Source organism: Chanodichthys erythropterus, chromosome 11, assembly GCF_024489055.1.
Source record: "Chanodichthys erythropterus isolate Z2021 chromosome 11, ASM2448905v1, whole genome shotgun sequence".
In the NCBI taxonomy this organism is placed as follows: Eukaryota; Metazoa; Chordata; class Actinopteri; order Cypriniformes; family Xenocyprididae; genus Chanodichthys; species Chanodichthys erythropterus.
The window spans coordinates 40126863-40149045 of NC_090231.1; the positions used below are offsets into that span (position 1 = coordinate 40126863).

The 22183-nt window shown below is 35.7% G+C and overlaps 2 protein-coding genes across 2 annotated transcripts; both read right to left on the minus strand.

The window, feature by feature from the left end:
* Positions 1 to 5860: 5860 nt before the first annotated feature.
* On the minus strand, positions 5861 to 17453 carry LOC137030590 (GTPase IMAP family member 7-like). Its single transcript, XM_067400993.1, has 2 exons — positions 16968 to 17453; positions 5861 to 7190 (listed from the first exon to the last, which is right to left on the minus strand). The coding sequence occupies exons 1-2, from the start codon at positions 16972 to 16974 to the stop codon at positions 5992 to 5994; spliced, it is 1206 nt and encodes a 401-aa protein (XP_067257094.1). The 5' UTR covers positions 16975 to 17453; the 3' UTR covers positions 5861 to 5991.
* Positions 17454 to 19160: 1707 nt separating this feature from the next.
* LOC137030591 (L-selectin-like) lies at positions 19161 to 22077 on the minus strand. Its single transcript, XM_067400994.1, has 3 exons — positions 22041 to 22077; positions 21589 to 21948; positions 19161 to 20046 (listed from the first exon to the last, which is right to left on the minus strand). Exons 1-3 carry the CDS (start codon positions 22075 to 22077, stop codon positions 19901 to 19903), a joined length of 543 nt encoding a protein of 180 aa, XP_067257095.1. The 3' UTR covers positions 19161 to 19900.
* Positions 22078 to 22183: the final 106 nt, after the last annotated feature.

Below are 22183 nucleotides of genomic sequence, written 5' to 3' on the forward strand. Positions count from 1 at the left end.
AGTACCTAGTCATTTTGTTCAAGAACTACTAGTGATCAGGACCATTATTTTAAAGTGAAAAACACGTTTTTCACTTTAAAATAATGGTTCGTGATCAGTAGTAGTTCCTGCATAGTGACTAGCTAACACTTGAGTAATTAATGATGCATTTTATGATTATATTCAAAGTAAAAATTATGACTGATTACATCTCAGACACATGCTTCTTTACAATTTGTCCATTAGTTAATAGTTATTAATGATGGTAATATCATTAGGTAATTACTGATTAGTTAATAAGGAACTATCTTCTAAATTTGATATTACTTACTGATTAGTTAAACTTGATTCTATAGTAGTTAATAGTAGTAGCTGAAGTGTTAATGTAGATCTACTCATTAGTCCTGCATTACTATTAATACATAACCTCACTGTATTCATTTATAATGTAACATTATAGTGTGACATTTGTGTCAATAATCTTCAACCACAGGTGACTTCACGTGGGCCCCCAAATCAAATGCTGCTTAGGGCCCCCAAGAGGCTCGGGCCGGCACTGAGCAACAGGTAGCCTTTTTGATGTGGAGGAAAACTTCTGTCCTGTTGGTAGCATTGTGTTTGGTACATTCAATTTAAAACTGGGGTCATTTCTCATATGAGCCTCATTCCTGATGAAGGTGAAGAAGAATGAGAAGGGAGGAAAGCTAACATTGTGTTCTTGCTTATACCTACCCTTACAGAACAAAAATATATGGAAATATACTGCACAATATAATGCGATGTATTACATAATACATTTCCATATATGGGAAACTAGTGCTTTTTTTTTTTCAATATACTGCAATATATGCATTGACCATGTGTGGCTATATATTGATACATATAAAATATGTATAAATGAAGACAAAAATAGCATTTCATTCATCAAGTTTTATCCTTTGTGTATATATATTGCACACACATGTTCATATAAATGTGAATGTATTGTACACACACATATATCCACACATTCATGGAATGAGTAACAATCAGTGGTTACAACAGACTTCTAGTTCCCAGCATGCTTTGCTTCTGACTGTTAAAGGAAAGGAAATGTTAAAATGAAGTGCTATTTCATGTGTTTTGCTCAATATTAATATAGGAGGGGATCTGTTAGTGTTTAAAGTTTTATTATTTTGGAATTTAAAAGGTTTTCTGGTATGTGTGAGTTTTTGGGGTTACCACTGTGCTGAAGAGTTTTTATTTAAAAAGTAACGGCTGTGCTCGCTGTAGCACAGTGATAGTCTCTTTGGTAGAAATGTAAGTACATGCAGGTGTGCTTTTGTTAACTAACTTGAAAATATAAAACATTTAAAATGTAAATTATTATAAAATATAATAAATGTTACATAATATATTTTAACATATGTGTTTGTTTTTACTGCATGAGTAAATCTATCTGCATTCTGCAATATATTATGCATGCAGTACCATATCTGATCACATATAAATCTATACATTATGAGGTATGTTACTGAATATAAAATTATGATATATTAGTAAATATATTATCACATAATTTTGAATATATGAAAAGCAATTCCTTATGTATTATTCAATATATTGTAATATATGCATAGACCATATATGCATATATAATAATGAATTTGTGTATTGCCTCGTGCGGTGTCCATGTAAGACAAACCGGGTAAGTATCCTTCCATTTTGGCAGACTCAATCTCTGACAATAAATCTGCTAGTTCCCTGATACATTGTGGGTCTCTATTAGAGATTCTGGGAAAGCAGTCATCTTTATTTAGGAGTGCTGACTCTATAGCTTCAGCAGAGCCATAGCATTGCTCCAGTCTCTCCCAAATCCTACTGAGTCCGACGGCAGGATAGTTAATATGAACTGACCTTATCCAACGAGCATGTTCAGCTGATTCTGCACCAAGCCACTTAGTAAGTCAAGCTCTTTGCACGGTTTTAAGTCAAGGTCTTCTATTGCATTTGAGAATGTTGATTTCCATGCCAAGTAATTCTCAGGCTTGTCATCAAACTTTATAAGACCAGCTGTGAGCAGGTCTCTGCGTGCTAGGAACTTGGCTAAGTTAAATATCTCAGATTTTTCACATTTTGCAGCATGTGGCTCATTTCCCACATTAGGCAAGTAATACCTGTTTGAGGTACTTGTTGAGAGAGTAATGAGGTATTGTATTTTGAATATTTGCTTCTTTTTCAGGTACTCTGATAGGTTGAAAGCTGTCATGTGGGTCCTGTGACTGAAAGAGTGGCTCACTGTATGAATTGAAATGCTGAGGTGTTTCTTGGGAATATTGAATAGACTGCCTATGAGATGGAAGAGCATTTTGTTGCTCTCTGTCAGTTGACTGAAGTAGTGGTGTGACCGTGTGTTTTGAAGCTTGATGATGCTTGTTTTTGTATGCATTTTGATCCTGAACATATTCGGCAATTCGCTTAAGTGAGTAGAGAGATGAGCTCTTTTGTTTACATTCATTTTCAGATGACTCTTCTATTCTGTCAGCTCCATCAACTCTGGCTTCAAAGGCTGTAGCTTCAGCTTATGCAGCTTCTGCCTCTTTTTCTTGTTGGAGTGCTTCTAAGCATGTCTCTTCTACCTGCAGTTGTGCTTTCTTTACTTTGAGTTTAACCTCTCTTTGTGAATATGCTGCTCTGGGCAGCTTCAGCTTTCGCTCGGGCCTCTACTGCTACAAGACTGGCTGCTGAACTTCTTGAATGTGTTGATCTGGATGATTTGTGTGAATGTGAACACACTGATGGATGCAAGGCTCACGCTTTCCTTTGATAGCGTTTTACTGTAGAACAGATTGTTTGAGAAGAAGGGAAGTTCATTCACTGTAATCACTGTTGAGTTTGTCTTAACTATTCTGCCCTCACAATGGCGTCACTCTTTCCAACACGTAGGCTTGTGGGAGAAAGCTGCTTTATTCCACACCACGATGAATATGTTGAAACAGAGTGAAACTACAGAGAGGAGATGTAAATATAATAGAACAACTTTGTTACCTCCAACAAAATAACACTAATATGAATTCATTGTATATAATTCTTAAAATGGCTAACATTCCACATTACACAGCTTTATAAGTAGTAAATTTAACAAATTGAATACATATTAATCACAAAACTTACAGACAATGCTTTCTACAGAGGATCACAAAATGAATGGCTTGCTTCAAGTTCCTTCTTTGTTGTACTAACTTTAACTGATGCAATTAACTGAATTTAACTGTCATGGAATGTTACTATGGCAACTATTTTTAAAAGAAGCTACTATGTATTGGTATTGGAATCAACATTAAATGAATGATCCAGAACACTATCGCTGCGTCCCAATTCGCCTACTTATACTACGCTCTAAAAGTATGTACTGTTTTTGTAAAGAAAAAGTGCATACTTTTGAGTGTGTAGCAGAAGAGTATGCAAGCTTTGGGACATACTACCTCGTCATAATTGCGTATTTAACGGACGTTCTGTCGCTTAGTTACGCAACCTGTAACTGTTTAAACTACCCTGTCAATCATCTTGTCACAGTTAAAATCCTCCACATTCAATTAAATTTAATTTCCTACTGTTTCGGAGAGAAATGTTGTTCTGCCAGTCATGGGTTTTTCATGGAATAACTCTCCTCATCTTTGCATAATGATGCATTTAGAAGTTAATGACCAAACGCATTTTTATAAAAGTTCACAATGCTGTTGCAGATGAAATATAATGTAGATAACATTCAATAAATATCTTTTCGTCAGGTTAGATACTGATTATTAATCACTCAAGCCCCTTTATCTTAACCGCTCTGCCGTCGGTCTCGCACATCCGTCATGTTTGTAGTTTTTTTACCACTTTGTACTCATATTTGTAGTTCTAATCGAATCCTCGTCCACAGCGCAATGTGTTATGGGCAATATTAGCCGTTAGAAGTGTGCACGGATCTGCACTTCGAATTCTAACCGGAAAAAGTAGACCATCCATATCTTTGGAATACTCATTTCAACATACTACGATTTGGGACATTCTTCTTTCTTCTTGATTTGGGACATTCTTCTTCTTTTTGGGACATAATTCTTTTTTCGAATACTATTTAGGACAGATAGTATGCGAATTGGGACGCAGCAAATATTATATCCAATAATTTGAATGTTTTTCAGACAGAAATAATTTTGAAAAGACTTCCTGTGGTTTTATTGATTTATATTTTGAATAAGCATAAACAAGAAACATTTAGATCAAATATAAATAATCATAAAAACAAACTAGAATACTACTAGCCTAGAATATTTAACTGGAATATTCAATTAGACATGATGAACTAAATAGTCCATTACAAAAAAAAAAAGGAAAAAGAAATGCCATATGGGACTCGAATCGGTGAATCTGTTCATGAATCAGACTTTCCAAAGCTACATGAGAGATAGGACCGGTTAGATGAACCGATTCAGTTGAATCAATCTGATTTTTCAAAGTTACACATGAGAAGAGGACCGTTTAAGAGGAACTGATTCAACAGAATAGATTAAACAGCGCTATATGAGATGGAGCCGACAGTTTAGTTGTTTATCTCTGCTCGCTCGTCCGTAAACAAATGTGACACTAAAAACGGAGACAATCACTATTCTTTTGCACCGTCCGTTGAGGTGGAGACCACATGTCCCAAGATTCCGCGCTCAAACTTGGCGTCATCAAGATAAGCCTTTGTTTTGAATAGGCCTCTAGCGGACAAAATTATTACATACTGCACCTTTAATTTTGTAGAAATTGTTTACACACAGGTGACTATGTTACCATAGAATAAATTGTTACTGTAGAATAAATAGGCTAATCAAAGTAAAAATGAAACAAACCAGCACACATAGGCTATAAGCGCGACTCATGGACGGTGACAGACGCTGCATAGAAACAGCTGCTGTCGAGACTCTGGAAAGCTGAGTTTACCGGCACGAAATAAAAACATATTATGTTATATGTATTTTTAATAATACATTTTTCAAATTATATATAGGCTTTCACAACACATATGATTTTTCCAGACTAAAGTAGTGTCTGGAAATAAAACAAAATATTCTGGCTTTGATTGGGTGGGCCAGCCATCAATCTGAGGGGGCAAGTGCCGCCCTGGCCCTTCTGTAGCCTCGCCACTGCTTTATACACCACTGAAAACATGGTTATGTATTGCATTTCTGTCAATAGATCCTCCCAAATTTTACACATTGCACCTTTAACACAAATGGTGATACAAAAGAAAATTCCCTCCAATTCTAAAGCCATTGCAAAACATATGGTGAAAACCCCCATGTGCTTAGCCATGCCATATCTGTGCCAGATGTACCGACTATCTCCCACATTTGGCCCAAATGTTCTTGCTACAACTGTTCATATGTACTACAGTTCTAAAAGCTGTAATCTTCAGGGTGACTTTTTTCAATAACATCCTACCAATAAAACTGAGAATCAAAACTTGCAACAGCTGCTGGATCTTTGTATGGTAGGCTAAAGCCACATCCATGTCAAAAAATACTGGCAACTAAGTTTAACTACAAGACAGTTAATGTACAAGTTGCACGAACGCCATCTGCTGGACAGACAGCAACACATACATTATATATATATATATATAAGATAAGATAAATGAAGAGTTTTTAGTGTACACTGAAATTAAGAGCTTACAAGAAAATAACTAAAATGTGATGAGAGATTCAGCCGTTGTCATGCAGGCCAAGATTATACCGTAAGAATAAATCGAGACCTTCACAAATAGAAAAGAGAAACATATTTTATTATTATTATTATTAATTTTATTATTAGAATTATAATTCAACGCAGCAACAAAAAATATACTTCATAATAAATAATATGTCTGCATGTTCATATAATTAAAGAGAAGAGAGTTAAAAACCACCGTGCATTATTTAGATACAAACAATAAAGCACATACAACAATGTAATCTACAATATAATCTCTAATCTTAAAATGAAAGAGTAATACATATATCACTATAACTGCTCTGTTCCCTCAACAGTACTGTTGTTCTCCTTTTTTAACAGTTTGTGTTGATGTTTCTTTGCCTTTTTCACTGCTCCTTTGGCATTCTCATAGTTGAGTTTGGCTGTGTTCTTTATTGCGTCACACACCGAATCGCCTTCATCTGCCACCTTGTATCCAGTAATTCCTCCTCCGATCGCTCCGGCAAGAGCTGCAACTCCAAGAGTGACACCTGTAGCTGCAGCGATACCTGAACCAGCTAATCCAACACCAGCCCCTGCGGCAACAATCCCTGCCTTCACTGCTGCTGCTCCTGCAGCAATTCCCGTAACTCCAGCTGCTCCTGCTACAGTTCCTGCTTCTAACAATCCGGGAACCTTGGCGGCTTTCAGTAAAGTCACAACAGACGCCACTGCGACACCAATACCCAGAAAAGCACCGGTCAGTGTCCCTGTGGTCACTCCCGCAAGCCGAACGAGAAGTCTTTTGTGCACAATCTTTTTTGCTACCTCTCGTTTCTCTTCTGGCAACAAATTGACCTCGTTTACGTTCTTCATCTCCTCTTGAATCTCTTCCTCCACTATCTGAAGCAGTTCATTGGTGTAGCAGCTGTTCTTATTGTCCTTCAGCTTCTGTTCGATGGTCTCCAGCAGATTTTTCACCTGAACCCTGTTGCTCCTGTATCCCATTTGCCGCTTTTTCCAGTATTTACTGTCGATGACATGACAGCGGCCTCCACATTTATCAACAAGCTCCTGTAGCTTTGGACTCATCTTCACAAATTCCTCGATGGTTTGACCTTCTAGCTGTTCTCCGTGAGTGAATAACACCACTGAATGATTAAAAGTATCTTCTCCACAATACTCAACGATTTTATCCACAATCTCCATTTCTTGTCCTGTGTATCTCCCGACCTTCAGGACGATGGTGAACATGTCTGGACCTGGAGAGCTTTCGATCACGGATCTAATGATCTCAGATTTGATGGTCTCTTCATCCAGTCCTGTGTCAAAGAGTCCAGGCGTGTCAATAACTGTGATCTTTTTGCCATCGACCTTCCGATCTCCACTGACACATTCAGCTGTCACAGACTCAGGTGAAGCTTTACTCTTGAAGACTTGCTGTTTGAGAATCGTATTCCCAGCGCTGCTCTTACCATCTCCGGTTTTCCCAAGAAGCACAATCCTTTTCTCAGGTTGAGACTCGGAACCTATTTGAAAAATATGCTGTTGTTAGTAAAGGAATTGACTTTTTAGTAATATATTTTACAGTATTTCACAATTGCTAAAACACTAAACCCCATTCTCTGAACCCAGTGCTCAGTGGCCTAAACCCATTTGTCGAATCAGTCACTTTGTAGGCAAAACCTTAAACAAGTTCAGGTAGTTAAGACACTGTTTGCAAATCTCATCCACTCTTTTAGCAAAACCGTAAGCACATTCTTAATCACTAAAACACATTCTGCACTGTGTTGCAAAATGGTAAATACATGTGGCAAAAGTTAAACACAACTACAACACAGTTGTCATCCTTTAAACACAATGACTCAAAATTATTCACACTTATTTCTAATGATGTGATCAAATCAACTGTATAAAATATAGGTCAGTTCAAAGTGCACAGGTGACACAGGTGCTGAACGATGATACCAACAATAGATGGAAACAATCTGAAAAGTAGAGGAGGAAGAGTATGTGTAAGAAGATGATGAGGAGAAAGAGCAAGGGGTGTGGAGACAAGGCTGTCAAGGCTGGATCCGGCACAGGTTTTTCCCTTTGCCTGGCAAGAGACGACATTGCCTGTGATGTGAAAAATGTCCTCAACAATATTCAATAATATTCAACAATGTTTTTGATCTGACAGTACTGACATTATAGGATGAGAACTGAACTAAGCTAGCCTAGATGATGACATCACTGTTTTCTGCAGAACTGCTTTATAGAGGAAAATAATCAAAGTAATTTACATAATACAGTTTTTTCCAATTGCTAACACACTAAAATGACATGCACAGCACAATTATTTAAACTGACACACAGAGAGCAAAACTTCTTCTCAAGTCTCCAAAAGTCTAAACACCTTTTCTGTTTTACACACATTTTGCATTTCAAAATAGCACTTTTTAAATTCACTAAATACAGTTCTCTGCATAAGACACAACAATCTGACATAAAGTCACATGTTTGCCATTTCAAAACACTGCCATTCAAAATGACACTACATGAGCTAATTGGCCAATTACATGTGCCACCTGGCCAAACACCTCAGTGGTTAATTGTTAACACTTCAATCAGGATGTAAGCACTATGAAAAGACCACAGGTGAGAACCTTTTTTTTTTACAACAACAATGGAAGACATTGCAGAGAGAGGAAGAGGAAGAGGAAGAGGAAGAGGGAGGTTGAGAATAAGAGGGGGAGGAAGAGTGAGAGGTAGGGGTAGAGCAGGTAGAGGAGTTCATGGCCAAAGAAGACAAACACTTTCAAATGAAATCAGAGCAACCTTAGTAGATCATGTCATCAACCATGGGTTGACAATGCGTGAGGCTGGACAGAGAGTGCAGCCAAACTTGAGCCGTTTTACTGTCGCCTCTGTCATCCGGACCTTTAGACTGGAGAACAGGTATGTAACCAAAATTTCATGTAGTACACATGTAGTATACCCCATGTCATAGTGTATCAGTTGGGTGACACCTGTTTACTTAGTGTATGACATCAGCCATTCATGAACTGTACAAGTTTCCTGTACAATGTACTCTACTGTGGGGGAAAATATTTAGGCTGCATTGTCCAAGCCCTATATATATTTTTATTTTATTTTTTCTAAAGGACTGAGAGACGACACCATGGTGGAGGAAGGGGCCAAATGTTCACCGGGGTACAGGAAGCTGCCATTGTAAACTTGGTTTTGGAAAATAATGAAATCAGATTACGAGAAATTCAAAGCCACATCATCCAAGACAACACCTTATTCAACAACATTCAACGAGTTAGTCTGTCCACATTGGCTCGCATTCTCAAGCGAAACCAAATCAGAATGAAACAACTTTATAAGGTGCCGTTTGAGAGAAACTCTCAAAGAAACAAAGAGTTCAGACGAGCATATGTGGATGTAAGTACTATATTGACTGCAGTACACTACACACAACATTGTTTCCCAGTGTACTGGATAACACCATATTGATTGATTTTTGTTCTTTGTTTTCAGGGAGTACTGGAAATGGATGCTCATGCAATCCCACATGAGTTCATCTTTATAGATGAGGCTGGGTTCAACCTAGCAAAGACCAGAAGAAGAGGGAGAAACCTCATTGGCCACAGAGCCATTATAGATGTTCCTGGCCAACGTGGTGGGAACATCACAATGTGCGCTGCCATCTCCAATATGCATGGTGTCCTCCACCGTCATGCCAAACTTGGACCATACAACACAGCCCATATTCTCACATTTCTGGACAGACTTCACAACATTCTCATACCACCAGAGCGTATGAATGATGCAGACCATCAAAGAAACCGGTACGTTGTAGTATGGGACAACGTGAGCTTTTATCGTGCAAGGGAAGATATTGCCTGTGATGTTGACGAGGCGTTGTGGCCAGACCCGGCTGTGCGGCAAGATGCTGCCTAATTATTTTTCTTGCCTTTTTTTTTTTTTTTTTACTGTAATATATTTTTTTTCAGAAATTTTCTTTTTCAGTTTACTTTTTTTGTAAGAATATTTTTGTTCAGTCCCATGTAAATATATCTGCTGTGCTTATGTTGTACTGACTTGTTTACTGTAGTGAAGGAAAAAAAATAATGTTGCAACCGCATGTGTGTGTATCTGCAAATATTTCTGTGCATGTGAACAATCTGATACATATTTTACAGTTTTTTCCAATTGCTAACACACAATTTTTCAAACTAGTCTGGTTTTATCAAAACCCTTAACACAATTCACAAAACCACACACCCAAACTGCAAAATACCTCATTTATCCTGCAAAATGAAGCACTGCAACCGAAACTACACAGAGCATTATCAAAATCAAACTTTTGCATGAAATGGCACACACTTCATTCATATTACCAGATTTTTGCCTAACCACCTACACACTGTTGGGCATAATGAAAAGCACCCCCATCTTTAGTATGCTTTGCCATAATACTAAAATATGTATCAGATTGTTCACATGCACAGAAATATTTGCAGATACACACACATGCTGTTGCAACATTTTTATTTTTTTTTCCTTCACTACAGTAAACAAGTCAGTACAACATAAGCACAGCAGATATATTTACATGGGACTGAACAAAAATATTCTTACAAAAAAAGTAAACTGAAAAAAAATTTCTGAAAAAAAAAAATATTACAGTAAAAAAAAAAAAAAGGCAAGAAAAATAATTAGGCAGCATCTTGCCGCACAGCCGGGTCTGGCCACAACGCCTCGTCAACATCACAGGCAATATCTTCCCTTGCCAGACATCGAGGGAAGAAGCGCCTTGAGTGCCTTATCCATCCCTGAATTGCACCCACATCAATCTCATCACATGCCTCTTCCATGGCCTGCACAAGAGCATGCGCACAAAGGGCTGCCGGTCGTATACCTTCCACCGCCATGCCGAAAAGAATTCTTCTATGGGGTTCAGAAATGGTGAGTATGGTGGGAGGTATTGCACGAGAAATGTTGGGTGGTCAGCAAACCAGTTTTGGACTGGGGCTGCACGATGAAAGCTCACGTTGTCCCATACTACAACGTACCGGTTTCTTTGATGGTCTGCATCATTCATACGCTCTGGTATCCATTTCCAGTACTCCCTGAAAACAAAGAACAAAAATCACTCAATATGGTGTTATCCAGTACACTGGGAAACAATGTTGTGTGTAGTGTACTGCAGTCAATATAGTACTTACATCCACATATGCTCGTCTGAACTCTTTGTTTCTTTGAGAGTTTCTCTCAAACGGCACCTTATAAAGTTGTTTCATTCTGATTTGGTTTCGCTTGAGAATGCGAGCCAATGTGGACAGACTAACTCGTTGAATGTTGTTGAATAAGGTGTTGTCTTGGATGATGTGGCTTTGAATTTCTCGTAATCTGATTTCATTATTTTCCAAAACCAAGTTTACAATGGCAGCTTCCTGTACCCCGGTGAACATTTGGCCCCTTCCTCCACCATGGTGTCGTCTCTCAGTCCTTTAGAAAAAATAAAATAAAAATATATATAGGGCTTGGACAATGCAGCCTAAATATTTTCCCCCACAGTAGAATACATTGTACAGGAAACTTGTACAGTTCATGAATGGCTGATGTCATACACTAAGTAAACAGGTGTCACCCAACTGATACACTATGACATGGGGTATACTACATGTGTACTACATGAAATTTTGGTTACATACCTGTTCTCCAGTCTAAAGGTCCGGATGACAGAGGCGACAGTAAAACGTGCTCAAGTTTGGCTGCACTCTCTGTCCAGCCTCACGCATTGTCAACCCATGGTTGATGACATGATCTACTAAGGTTGCTCTGATTTCATTTGAAAGTGTTTGTCTTCTTTGGCCATGAACTCCCTCTACCTGCTCTACCCCTACCTCTCACTCTTCCTCCCCTCTTATTCTCAACCTCCCTCTTCCTCTTCCTCTTCCTCTTCCTCTCTCTGCAATGTCTTCCATTGTTGTTGTAAAAAAAAAAAAGGTTCTCACCTGTGGTCTTTTCATAGTGCTTACATCCTGATTGAAGTGTTAACAATTAACCACTGAGGTGTTTGGCCAGGTGGCACATGTAATTGGCCAATTAGCTCATGTAGTGTCATTTTGAATGGCAGTGTTTTGAAATGGCAAACATGTGACTTTATGTCAGATTGTTGTGTCTTATGCAGAGAACTGTATTTAGTGAATTTAAAAAGTGCTATTTTGAAATGCAAAATGTGTGTAAAACAGAAAAGGTGTTTAGACTTTTGGAGACTTGAGAAGAAGTTTTGCTCTCTGTGTGTCAGTTTAAATAATTGTGCTGTGCATGTCATTTTAGTGTGTTAGCAATTGGAAAAAACTGTAGTATTATGGCAAAGCATACTAAAGATGGGGGTGCTTTTCATTATGCCCAACAGTGTGTAGGTGGTTAGGCAAAAATCTGGTAATATGAATGAAGTGTGTGCCATTTCATGCAAAAGTTTGATTTTGATAATGCTCTGTGTAGTTTCGGTTGCAGTGCTTCATTTTGCAGGATATATGAGGTATTTTGCAGTTTGGGTGTGTGGTTTTGTGAATTGTGTTAAGTGTTTTGATAAAACCAGACTAGTTTGAAAAATTGTGCGTTAGCAATTGGAAAAAACTGTGTGTTTACTGTGTTACAATATATATATATTTTTTTCCTGTAACCTCATGTTCTGGATGTTGTTTTTTCCATTTTTTAATATAGTGTCTAATGAATGATCTGTATGTGTTTATATTTTGCTTAATGTGTGTATGATCTGAAAGCTTTGTTTGATTTTGCCATAAGAGTCAGAAGTTTTGTGAAATTAGTTTAAAGATTGGATTTGTGTTTAATGTTTTGAGAAAATGAGTGATGGTTTCAAGAAATGTGTTTTAGCAATTGTGAAATACTGTACCTCATTGTTTATTACTAATATATATATATATATATATATAAAACTATGAGGTATACAGATCTATTTTATAGTATGGAAACCCATTTTCACCACGAAAGAAAGAAAGAAAGAAAGAAAGAAAGAGAGAGAGAGAGAGAGAAAGAAAGAAAGAAAGAAAGAGAAAGAAAGAGAGAGAGAGAAAGAAAGAAAGAAAGAAAGAAAGAGAAAGAAAGAGAGAGAGAAAGAAAGAAAGAAAGAAAGAAAGAGAAAGAAAGAAAGAAAGAAAGAAAGAAAGAAGGAAAGGAAAGAAAGATCATGCTTTTGATTATTCTCATAATTAAGATAAAAAATAGAAATGATGAGATAAAAAGTAAAAAAATGTGACAAATCATATTGATGACATAAAATGTCATAATTGTGCATAAAAAGTAAAAATGATGACATACTACATCATAATGATGACATGAAAAGTCAAAATTATGAAATACTACACTGTAAAAAAATCTAATTTATGGAAAATAACTTTTTAAGGTCATTTTCTTTTCTTTTAAATTGTACTCAAAACTCTGTAAAATTACAATCAATATCTGTAAATTAAGAACTCAGCAGTTTAAGTATCTTGACATTAATGACAAATTACAGAAATTCCCATTTTAATACAGAAAACTTACTGTATTTTTATACAGTATTTTTTTCTGTTAAATTACTCAAATGTATGTAAAATTATGTTTTTTGTGTGTATAATGTTTTTATAATATAAAAATAATCGGTAACAAAACAGTAACAGAACTATGAATCAGGCTACTACACCATCACTAATAAGTAACCAACATCATCAACATTTTTGCCATAACAAATGTTTATCAGAGAGACAATTAAAGCAACCAGAGAAAAGCTACTGTTAAAAAGTCAAGGGTCAAGAGATTAACTAAAGCAAACACCGATCGCCATAATGGTGATATCAAACTTATTATTTTCATTAAAACATTAACATCTAAACATCTGTTAATTCTCAATAAGAACTTTTGTATGAAAGAAATAAAGTCTGCATTGTATTGTGTTATGTTGTGTTTAGTGTTTAACTTTATTGTCTGTTTTGTGGGTTACCATTGTGCTGCAGAGTCGAGTCTGCACTGTAAAACTGTGATGTAAATAAAACCCCTTCCAAACTCTAACAATAAAATACCGTTTTCTATTAAACCAGTATAGAAAACAAAGCATTCTGGATAGCATTTGTTGTTTTCAATAAAGTAGCCTGCTGCAATAGAACTGTGAATTATCAGGGTTTAGAATCGACACAGAGGCCTTGTTCCAAATCATACCCTATACTAGTACCCCATAGGGCTGGGTGATATGGCAAAAAAAAAAATCTGTTTAACTATTTAATTTAAAAACTTAACTACAATATGATTCAAGTAACATTCTTTTTATTAACAATCTGGTTAAAAAAAAAAAAAAAAAAATCCATTCCAAGTGCACCACACATGAAGTGATCAACATGGTGTGAATATAAAACAATTTGTTAAATATCTTTGCAGAAAATATGTATTAATTTATGTTTGGCGTACATTTTTCACTTGGTTGCACTCATGTATTTGTGTCTTTTGCAGCATCTCACCCATGAAATGGCATTCAAAAAACACAGCGGTCAAGATTTAAAAAGTTCAACTCGCTTTTAATAACTTAATAACTTTGCCTTTTTTTCTCATTCCACTGCCTGCGTCTCATTTTTATAATGCATTTCTGAATGAACAGCTGCTAGTGATGTGTTCTGTGTTAATAGAGCGTCACATGAGAGCAGTTAATCGGGCACGCTGGCGCCATCATGAGGTCGGATCATTTTCTTCTCCTTATCATTACTGTATTGTCAACCTGTCTAATTGTAACGCTTGCTAACATTTTTATTCAAAATTGCAATTTCTCAATTTAAAAAATAAAATTGAAGCAAAACATTAAATTTGAATTAATCAAAATCCCTAGTATCCTGATATAGTCCATTTGACAGAGTGAATCCAGATACTGATGAACACATGCTGTTAACAAGCAGAATCACTGAAGGAAAGAGAAACACAAGAACTACAACTGACTGAAGATATCAGGCATTAAATCTCTCAAGATCTCAGCAGAGGATGAGTAAACACATGCGCAAACAGCATTAACAGCTTCTAATTAGTTTGATTTTATTTCTGTCATACATCTAAAGAAGTTCTCATTGAGACTTATCAGTGGTTTAGATGTTGACGTGTTACTGAAAATAATGGATTCGTTTGAAGTCACCATTATGGTGAACAATGTTTGATTTTATTGGGCTCTTGACCCTTGGCTTTCAACATCACTTTGTCTTTGGCCAATTGTGTGTTTTCTAAAACACGTTTATCAAGAAAAGCAAAGAGAAAATGCAGTCAGGTGATGATTGTTATGAGCTAACATTGACATAATCAACATCTAGTGCCCAGATTCACTGATCTCCAGAATTTGAGGGCTGTTTCATAAAACAAGATTGGAAAACAAGCCAGGCTTATTTTACTTGGTCAGACTTGTTGTCAGCAAATTCTGTTTCATAAAACAAACTTAAATTAGTTCAAAATCAGTTACTCTGGCAACTTATACTTGGAAACTAGCCTGGTTCGGAGCAGGTTAACTGTCAGGCTAAGCTGAGCTCCTCTAACACTGACCAGTAGGAATGCAATGATATTACAGCTGACTCTCTCACATACAATTATATGACTTTATTAACATATATATATATATATATATATATATATATATATATATATATATATATATATATATATATATATATATATATATATATACACACACACACACACACACACACATACATACACATATACACACACACATTTACTAAATAGTGCTAAATAAAAAAAATTGTGTAAGTTTAAGGCATTTTTAAGGCATTTATGACAGTCATAATTATGAGATAAAAGTCAAAATAAAAACATATACTAGGTCATAATTGTGAAAAAAATATTTTATGCCATAAAATATCAAAATTATGACATATCACGATTGACACAAATAGTCAAAATTATGATTGTCATAATTATGAGATAAAAACTGAAACAGATAAAAATTGAAATGTCATAATTACATAAAAAGTTAGAACTATATAAGAGATACTAAGATATAATAAGGCTATGGCATGAAATATGTCGTAAAATTTAAATGATGATATCTCATATCTCAAAAAAAGTTGTATTTATGACACACTAAGTCATAATTATGAGACAAAAAGTTGAAATGACAAATTGAAAAAACGTTGAAGAAAAGTTAAGTTTAAATTGTCGAAAAGTCATAATTGAGACTCAGCTATGAATAATATGTTGAATAAAGACAATTTAAGTCTGTATATTTTATTAAAATAGTAATTTCCTTTAATAACAAAGTTATATGATGTTATATTATATCTTTAAAGACATTAAAGAGTCATATTATGTTTTTAAAGCATAACAACATGTGACACTGTCCCATAAAATACATGTTTTACCGCTCTATTTATTACAATGATTTTATGTATAATAGAGTTTTAATTGGTTTACATGTGTTTTAGTCCATTTTATTTCTCTTATTTTAATGTGTGTATGTCTTTAAATGTGTATGGGTCTGCCTGTCATGTGACTGGTCACATGACAGAAACCAGGAAATAGACCAGCATAAAGGAGGCAGCATGGCAAACAATGAGCCCTGATTGCAAACACAACAGCTGGACTGTGGAGTTACTTTGATGGACTTGCCTTTCCAGCCAATCACATCATTTTCCGTGGATTTTGTATATACACCGGTGGTCATTGCTCACTTGCACATTGGGAATTATCAGCACACTAGGATTCTTAAGGACTGTTTTATGGTATGGTGAAAATGGACTCCCTGCTTTTAAACGGCCTAAGTTATTCTAGTTTTATTGTGGTGTTTTAAGTTCCTTGTGAATATTGTAAATACACTTAATTTATTCGTTTCTGTTGTCTGTCTCATCGTTTTAAACACTCAAAACATCTTGCACAGTTTAATCTGACCCCATTTTAATCCATGTAAAATCGACCAATAGGGCCGATCGTTACAAACATTGAACCCTATTGATTTTCATTGCAGGGAAATTTCTTTGAGATTTTTGTCAAAATATTGTCTATGTTTAACAGCTGAACTAAAGTCATACAGTTTCAAAACAACGTGCGGTGAATAAATAATAGCAGAATTTTCATTTTGGGTGAACTGTCCCTTTAAGAGAGATAGCGTGATCTGAATTTCAAAAGGTTAAACAATCTAGCTTTTTATGTTAAATATGGAATTGTTCAAAGTTAAAAATAATAATAAAAAAAAAAAAAAACTTCAAAACCATGTTTTATAATAAGGATTCGATAAAAAGCATATATTTTTTAAAGGTGTAATTTACCTCCCATGATGTTGTCCCGTCTTCAACTGATGTGCTTTAATGTATAAAATGATGTTGTATTAATTCTGTTTTCATCTAAAATCTTATCCAGTCATGGTTCCTGGTGATCTATCTGATCAACAAAATCTACTATAAACACAAATGCCATTTGTTGTCTATCAGTGAACAGCTTGAAGAGTTTCGCTGCTCAAAACACCCTTAAATGAGTCATTTGACACTACAGACAAGCTACAGGAATTACCAGAGTGACAAGTTCTCTGTACGTTTTCCCGCACCTCCTACTTCTGAATGTCACACCCTCATTTTCACAGCAAATTCCTTCAAAATTAAAGCCACAAACCCCTCCTGTGAGATAAACACATGGTAAACATAATGTCAACTGAATTATTAGCAGTTAAACAATACAAAAGACATAAGTATAAATGATTGACTTTACCTTTACTCTGTGTTTTCATTCTTTGGAAGCAGGAATCATAGAAGATGTAGTTTTCACAGACACCAATACTAAACTATAACATCTATTTGTTGTTATTCAGCATGTGTTTTTTTTATTCAACAACATAGCTTTATGAACATATTTCACTTTTTAAATAATAAACTCTGGCTTATATTATGTCTTCAATGTATAAAATCAGTAATCTTCTGTTTTCCATTGGTCAGGAATTATCTAGAAGATCTAGCCTTGAACTGTTGGGAGTTCAAGGCCTAAGCAAAGTCTTTAAAAGAGGTAGTATGATCTGAATGGCTAAAGGTTAAAAACCAATGGCTTCTCATGTTAAAGACAACATATAGCAACTTTTGCTATTGTTCAAATCTCATCTCATGCTTTATGAACATATTTTCCATGACTGGTCTGGATGTTTCTTACACGTCACACATTCATCATTGGTTTCTCTGGAGACTTCATAAATAGGGTGGAGTGAATGTTGCTCTTTCTGATTAACACGCTCAACTGACGTCTCTACATTTAGCCTATAAAGCTTTTCTAAGGATGATCACAAATTAATATAAAATTAAATGTAAACATATACAGTTACAAACCTAGTTTTCAAAAGAGGGAACTGACATGAACTTCAAAAGAAGCACATATGAGTAACAGAAAAAAACATTATATCTGTGTGCATTTAAAGTGATTTAATTGAATAGTTTGCTTTTTCACAAGCAAACTTTTTTTTTTACTTATTTTTCCCAATATTTACAGCAATGCAATACAAGAACCATTTTTGGGTTCTTATATTGTTTTTTCTTTGAATAATATTTGAATAATCTAAAGAACCTTCTTTTCACGATAAAGAACTTTTTGTACAATGGAAAAGTTCCATGGATGTTAAAGTTCTTAATGTAACCATAGCTGCTAATAAAGAATCTCACATTTTAAGTGTGAAGGCATTATAAAGCCAGATAAACAAGTCTGGTAAGTCACAGTTATGCCATTCATAAATAATTAACTGATATTAGGTACACCAGGATAATGTTAGAAACAGGGGCCGTATTTACGAAACATTGTATCTTACCCCTAAGAGTTCTAAGTAGCAGTAAAAGTTCTTAGAGTTTTCTCTTAACCTATTCACAAAGCTGCTGAGACCAACTTTTACTGAGGTATAGAGAGAAGTCTTAAGCTAAGAATAAGGACGGGGTTGACTTCGTTGCTATGGATGATGTCAACATGCTTACAAACTATTACCACAGCAATTGGCTGATGGGGGATAGGTCTCCTTTAGTGATTTATTCATAGAAATATTGTAGAACCAGGTATCATGTTGCCATATTCAAATAAAGATTTTGAAATAAAAATGATAAACAAGTATATGTACAGCTAATTGTCAGCCTCTTACATGTCTGCATCTCGAGTGACAAATTATGTTTTATAAACAAAGTTCAGGAGGAGCACCGTTATGGCTGCGGTCACGTCCACGCACACCCCTTGCACCCCTCCCTTTTGGAGAAGCTAGTGCCATCTGGCTGACATGACAAAGCCATCATCATCTGAGATAGCAGAGAGTAGTCTGTGTGAAGGTTTCTAACAAAGTCTCTGCTTCTAATAAACCAGACGACTACTACTACTACTACTTTGTGGGTATTCAACATAGTGACGATGCAAGCTGCCGCTAAAAACACCAATGAACATAGTGATGGAACGCGATCTGTAGAGCATTTTGTCCTTTTAGGGTTACCGTAGAAACATGCCGGTGCATAATGGCGACTTGACATGTAAGGGGACCTGCGGTGTATGAGATAGAAATGGCTCATTCTAAGGTAATAAAAACATAACAGTTCATTATGTAAGGTCTTTATACACCACTGAAAACATAGTTCTGTATTGCATTTCTGTCAATAGATCCTCCCAAATTGTACACATTGCACCTTTAATTTAGTGAAATATAAAGTTTTATACTCTCACAATAGTGACCGTTGGGAAACAGTTGAAAGAACAACGCAAACATATCCTTCACTCTTCATAATTTCTGCAGATGAAGTTGAGTTTGTTGTTTTCAGGAAGGCTGATCCAGCGCTGATCTACACCAGACTGAACTTTTCCAGATCTCACTGCAGACACACAGTCCTCCTCGTCTGTGCCGTTCCCTGGAGCCCAGTTGTGATAGCACACGGTCTCTCTGCTCACCCAGAACCAGAGGCCCACAGTGCAGGAGTGACGTAAACAGACATGTAGCATGAACTTTAAGATATCGAGAGGTGATGGATGGATTGTGTGTGTTTTGTGAGAATCTGCTCACCTTCATGACGCATAAAAGAAAATTCTCAGTTGCAAGACATGTCTATCTATTTTCTCAGTGTTCTCTTTATGTTCAACCACTGCACAGTTTTCATCACCTCCGATATTATTAGGTTCATCAGTATTCCAGGATCGGAATGACGAGTTGCTCTGATCTGACCACTGCCGTGAGTCTCTGAACAGACTGATCCAGACATTATTAGATATGTGACTTAATGATCTTCTCAACCTGTTGATTCTCATTCTGGTTCCTCACACTGACCAGATCAGTGTGATTCTGTCTGCAGTAACTCTGAGCGTCTGTACAGTTCTTCATCTGATTGACAAAGACGAGTTCTGTGTTTGCTTTAAGAAAAACATGGAAACAGATTCATGAATCAGTTCATTATTATTATGCTGCTTTGCGGTTTGGAGATGAATAAGAGCAGCGGTGGAAACATCAGAAACACGTGTCATTCAAAGACTGTTTCTACAGCTGATGATACATTAAAGGTGCCCTAGAATTAAATATTGAATTTATATTGCCATAGTTGAATAACAAGAGTTCAGTACATAGAAAAGACATACACTGAGTTTCAAACTCCATTGTTTCCTCCTTATGTAAATCTAATTTGTTTAAAAGACCTCAGAAGAACAGGCGAAACTCAACATAATACCGACTGTTACGTAACAGTCGGGGTGTACGCCCCCAATATTTGCATATGCCAGCCCATGATCGAGGCATTACACAAGGGCAGAACGTCTGGATGTGCACAGCAGAATCATGAGACTAGGTAAGCAAGCAAGAACAATAGCGAAAAATGGCAGATGGAGCAATAATAACTGACATGATCCATGATAACATGATATTTTTAGTGATATTTGTGGATTGTATTTCTAAATGTTTTGTTAGCATGTTGCTAATGTACTGTTAAATGTGGTTAAAGTTACAATCGTTTCTTACTGTATTCACGGAGACAAGGGAGCCATCGTTATTTTCATTTTTAAATACTTGCAGTCTGTATAATGCATAAACACAACTTCATTCTTTATAAATCTCTCCAACCGTGTGTGATGTTAGCTTTAGCCATGCAGCATAACCTCAAACTCATTCAGAATCAAATGTAATACATCCAAATAAATACTATACTCACATGATCCGATGTATGCAAGCAGCATGCATGACGAACATCTTGTAAAGATCTATTTTGAGGGTTATATTAGCTGTGTGAACTGTGTTTATGCTGTTCAAGGCAAGCGCGAGCTCCGGGGGAGGGGGAGCACAAGAATTAAAGGGGCCACCTGTGTATTCAGGGGACACCTTAGACTTATATTACATCTTTTAAAAAGAAGTTCTAGGGCACCTTTAAATATTCAGAGTATATTCATGAAGTTTTTGCTGATATAACATTATAACATTGGTGGATATTGCAATGATTTTCAAACATTTATTTCTATCTAATATATTTCTACCTAAAATATATATATATATATATATATATATATATATATATATATATATATATATATATATATATATATATATATATATATATATATATATATATATATATATATATATTACAATTTATGTTGGCCAAAATAATGGTTTGATATGAATTTATAATTTACAGTATAAATTTATCTAAAAATAATTCTCTATGATTTCTAATGGAAGATTCCTACTGTTATCCCATGTAACAACAAAAGATCATCATGCGTTCAATTAAAATATTAATTCCAATACAATATCGGTTTGTCTTTATACAGAAATTGACTTCAAATTGTTTCCCCTATATTTATGACTACATTAAACAAAAGAAGCAATTAGTATTGCATTAAAATTTTGTACAGTATATGGTGCATCCTTTTCAAATGTTTGTTGTCAATGTAAGGAGCTGCACTTACTGTTGTTAGATGAATTGCAGATGAAAGTCAGGTTGTTACTACAAGAATGATCATGCCATTGTCCATTTTTCATCATAGAACAATTGTGTCTGCCTTCAGGTTGTCCAGTAGCCCAGTTCAGATAGAGCATAGGTTCACCTGAAGACCACTGCCATTTATCAACCGTCTTCTGCAGCCCAATCCAGACATACTGAACACCTTCATTCACACTCTTCTTCAGCTCATTCATGTTGTTCATGTTGTCAACGGTGGCCAGATCTGTGTAATTTTCTCTGCAGTATTTCTGAGCTTCAGTCCAGGTCTTCTTCACGTTTATAAAGTGATACTGACGCTGAACACATTCAGATACGGAGCAGAGAGCTGTGAAAGAGAGGGGTTGCTTTAATGCTTTCCATTACAGGGTCAAACCTGATGAAACTATAAACCATAAATAAAATAACAAACACACTCACCACTGAGAAGAAGAATGAAATATAGAGTTTGGTCCATTTCTGCAGGAAAAAAAAAAAACACATTAAAAAACTCTTTTTTTTAAAAAGATTTTTCACAGATTCTTTTTGGATTAAAATATCACAATTGACAGCAGCATAAATGC

What these genes read in the sequence shown, in the direction of transcription:
- LOC137030591 (XM_067400994.1), bottom strand. Translation starts at nt 22,077, where the DNA reads ATGGACCAAACTCTATATTTCATTCTTCTTCTCAGTG. An exon ending in TTTCATTCTTCTTCTCAGTG is followed by an intron (nt 21,949 to 22,040) that starts GTGAGTGTGTTT and finishes TCTCTTTCACAG; the next exon opens with CTCTCTGCTCCGTATCTGAA. An exon ending in CTGCAATTCATCTAACAACA is followed by an intron (nt 20,047 to 21,588) that starts GTAAGTGCAGCT and finishes TTTTTCTTAAAG; the next exon opens with CAAACACAGAACTCGTCTTT.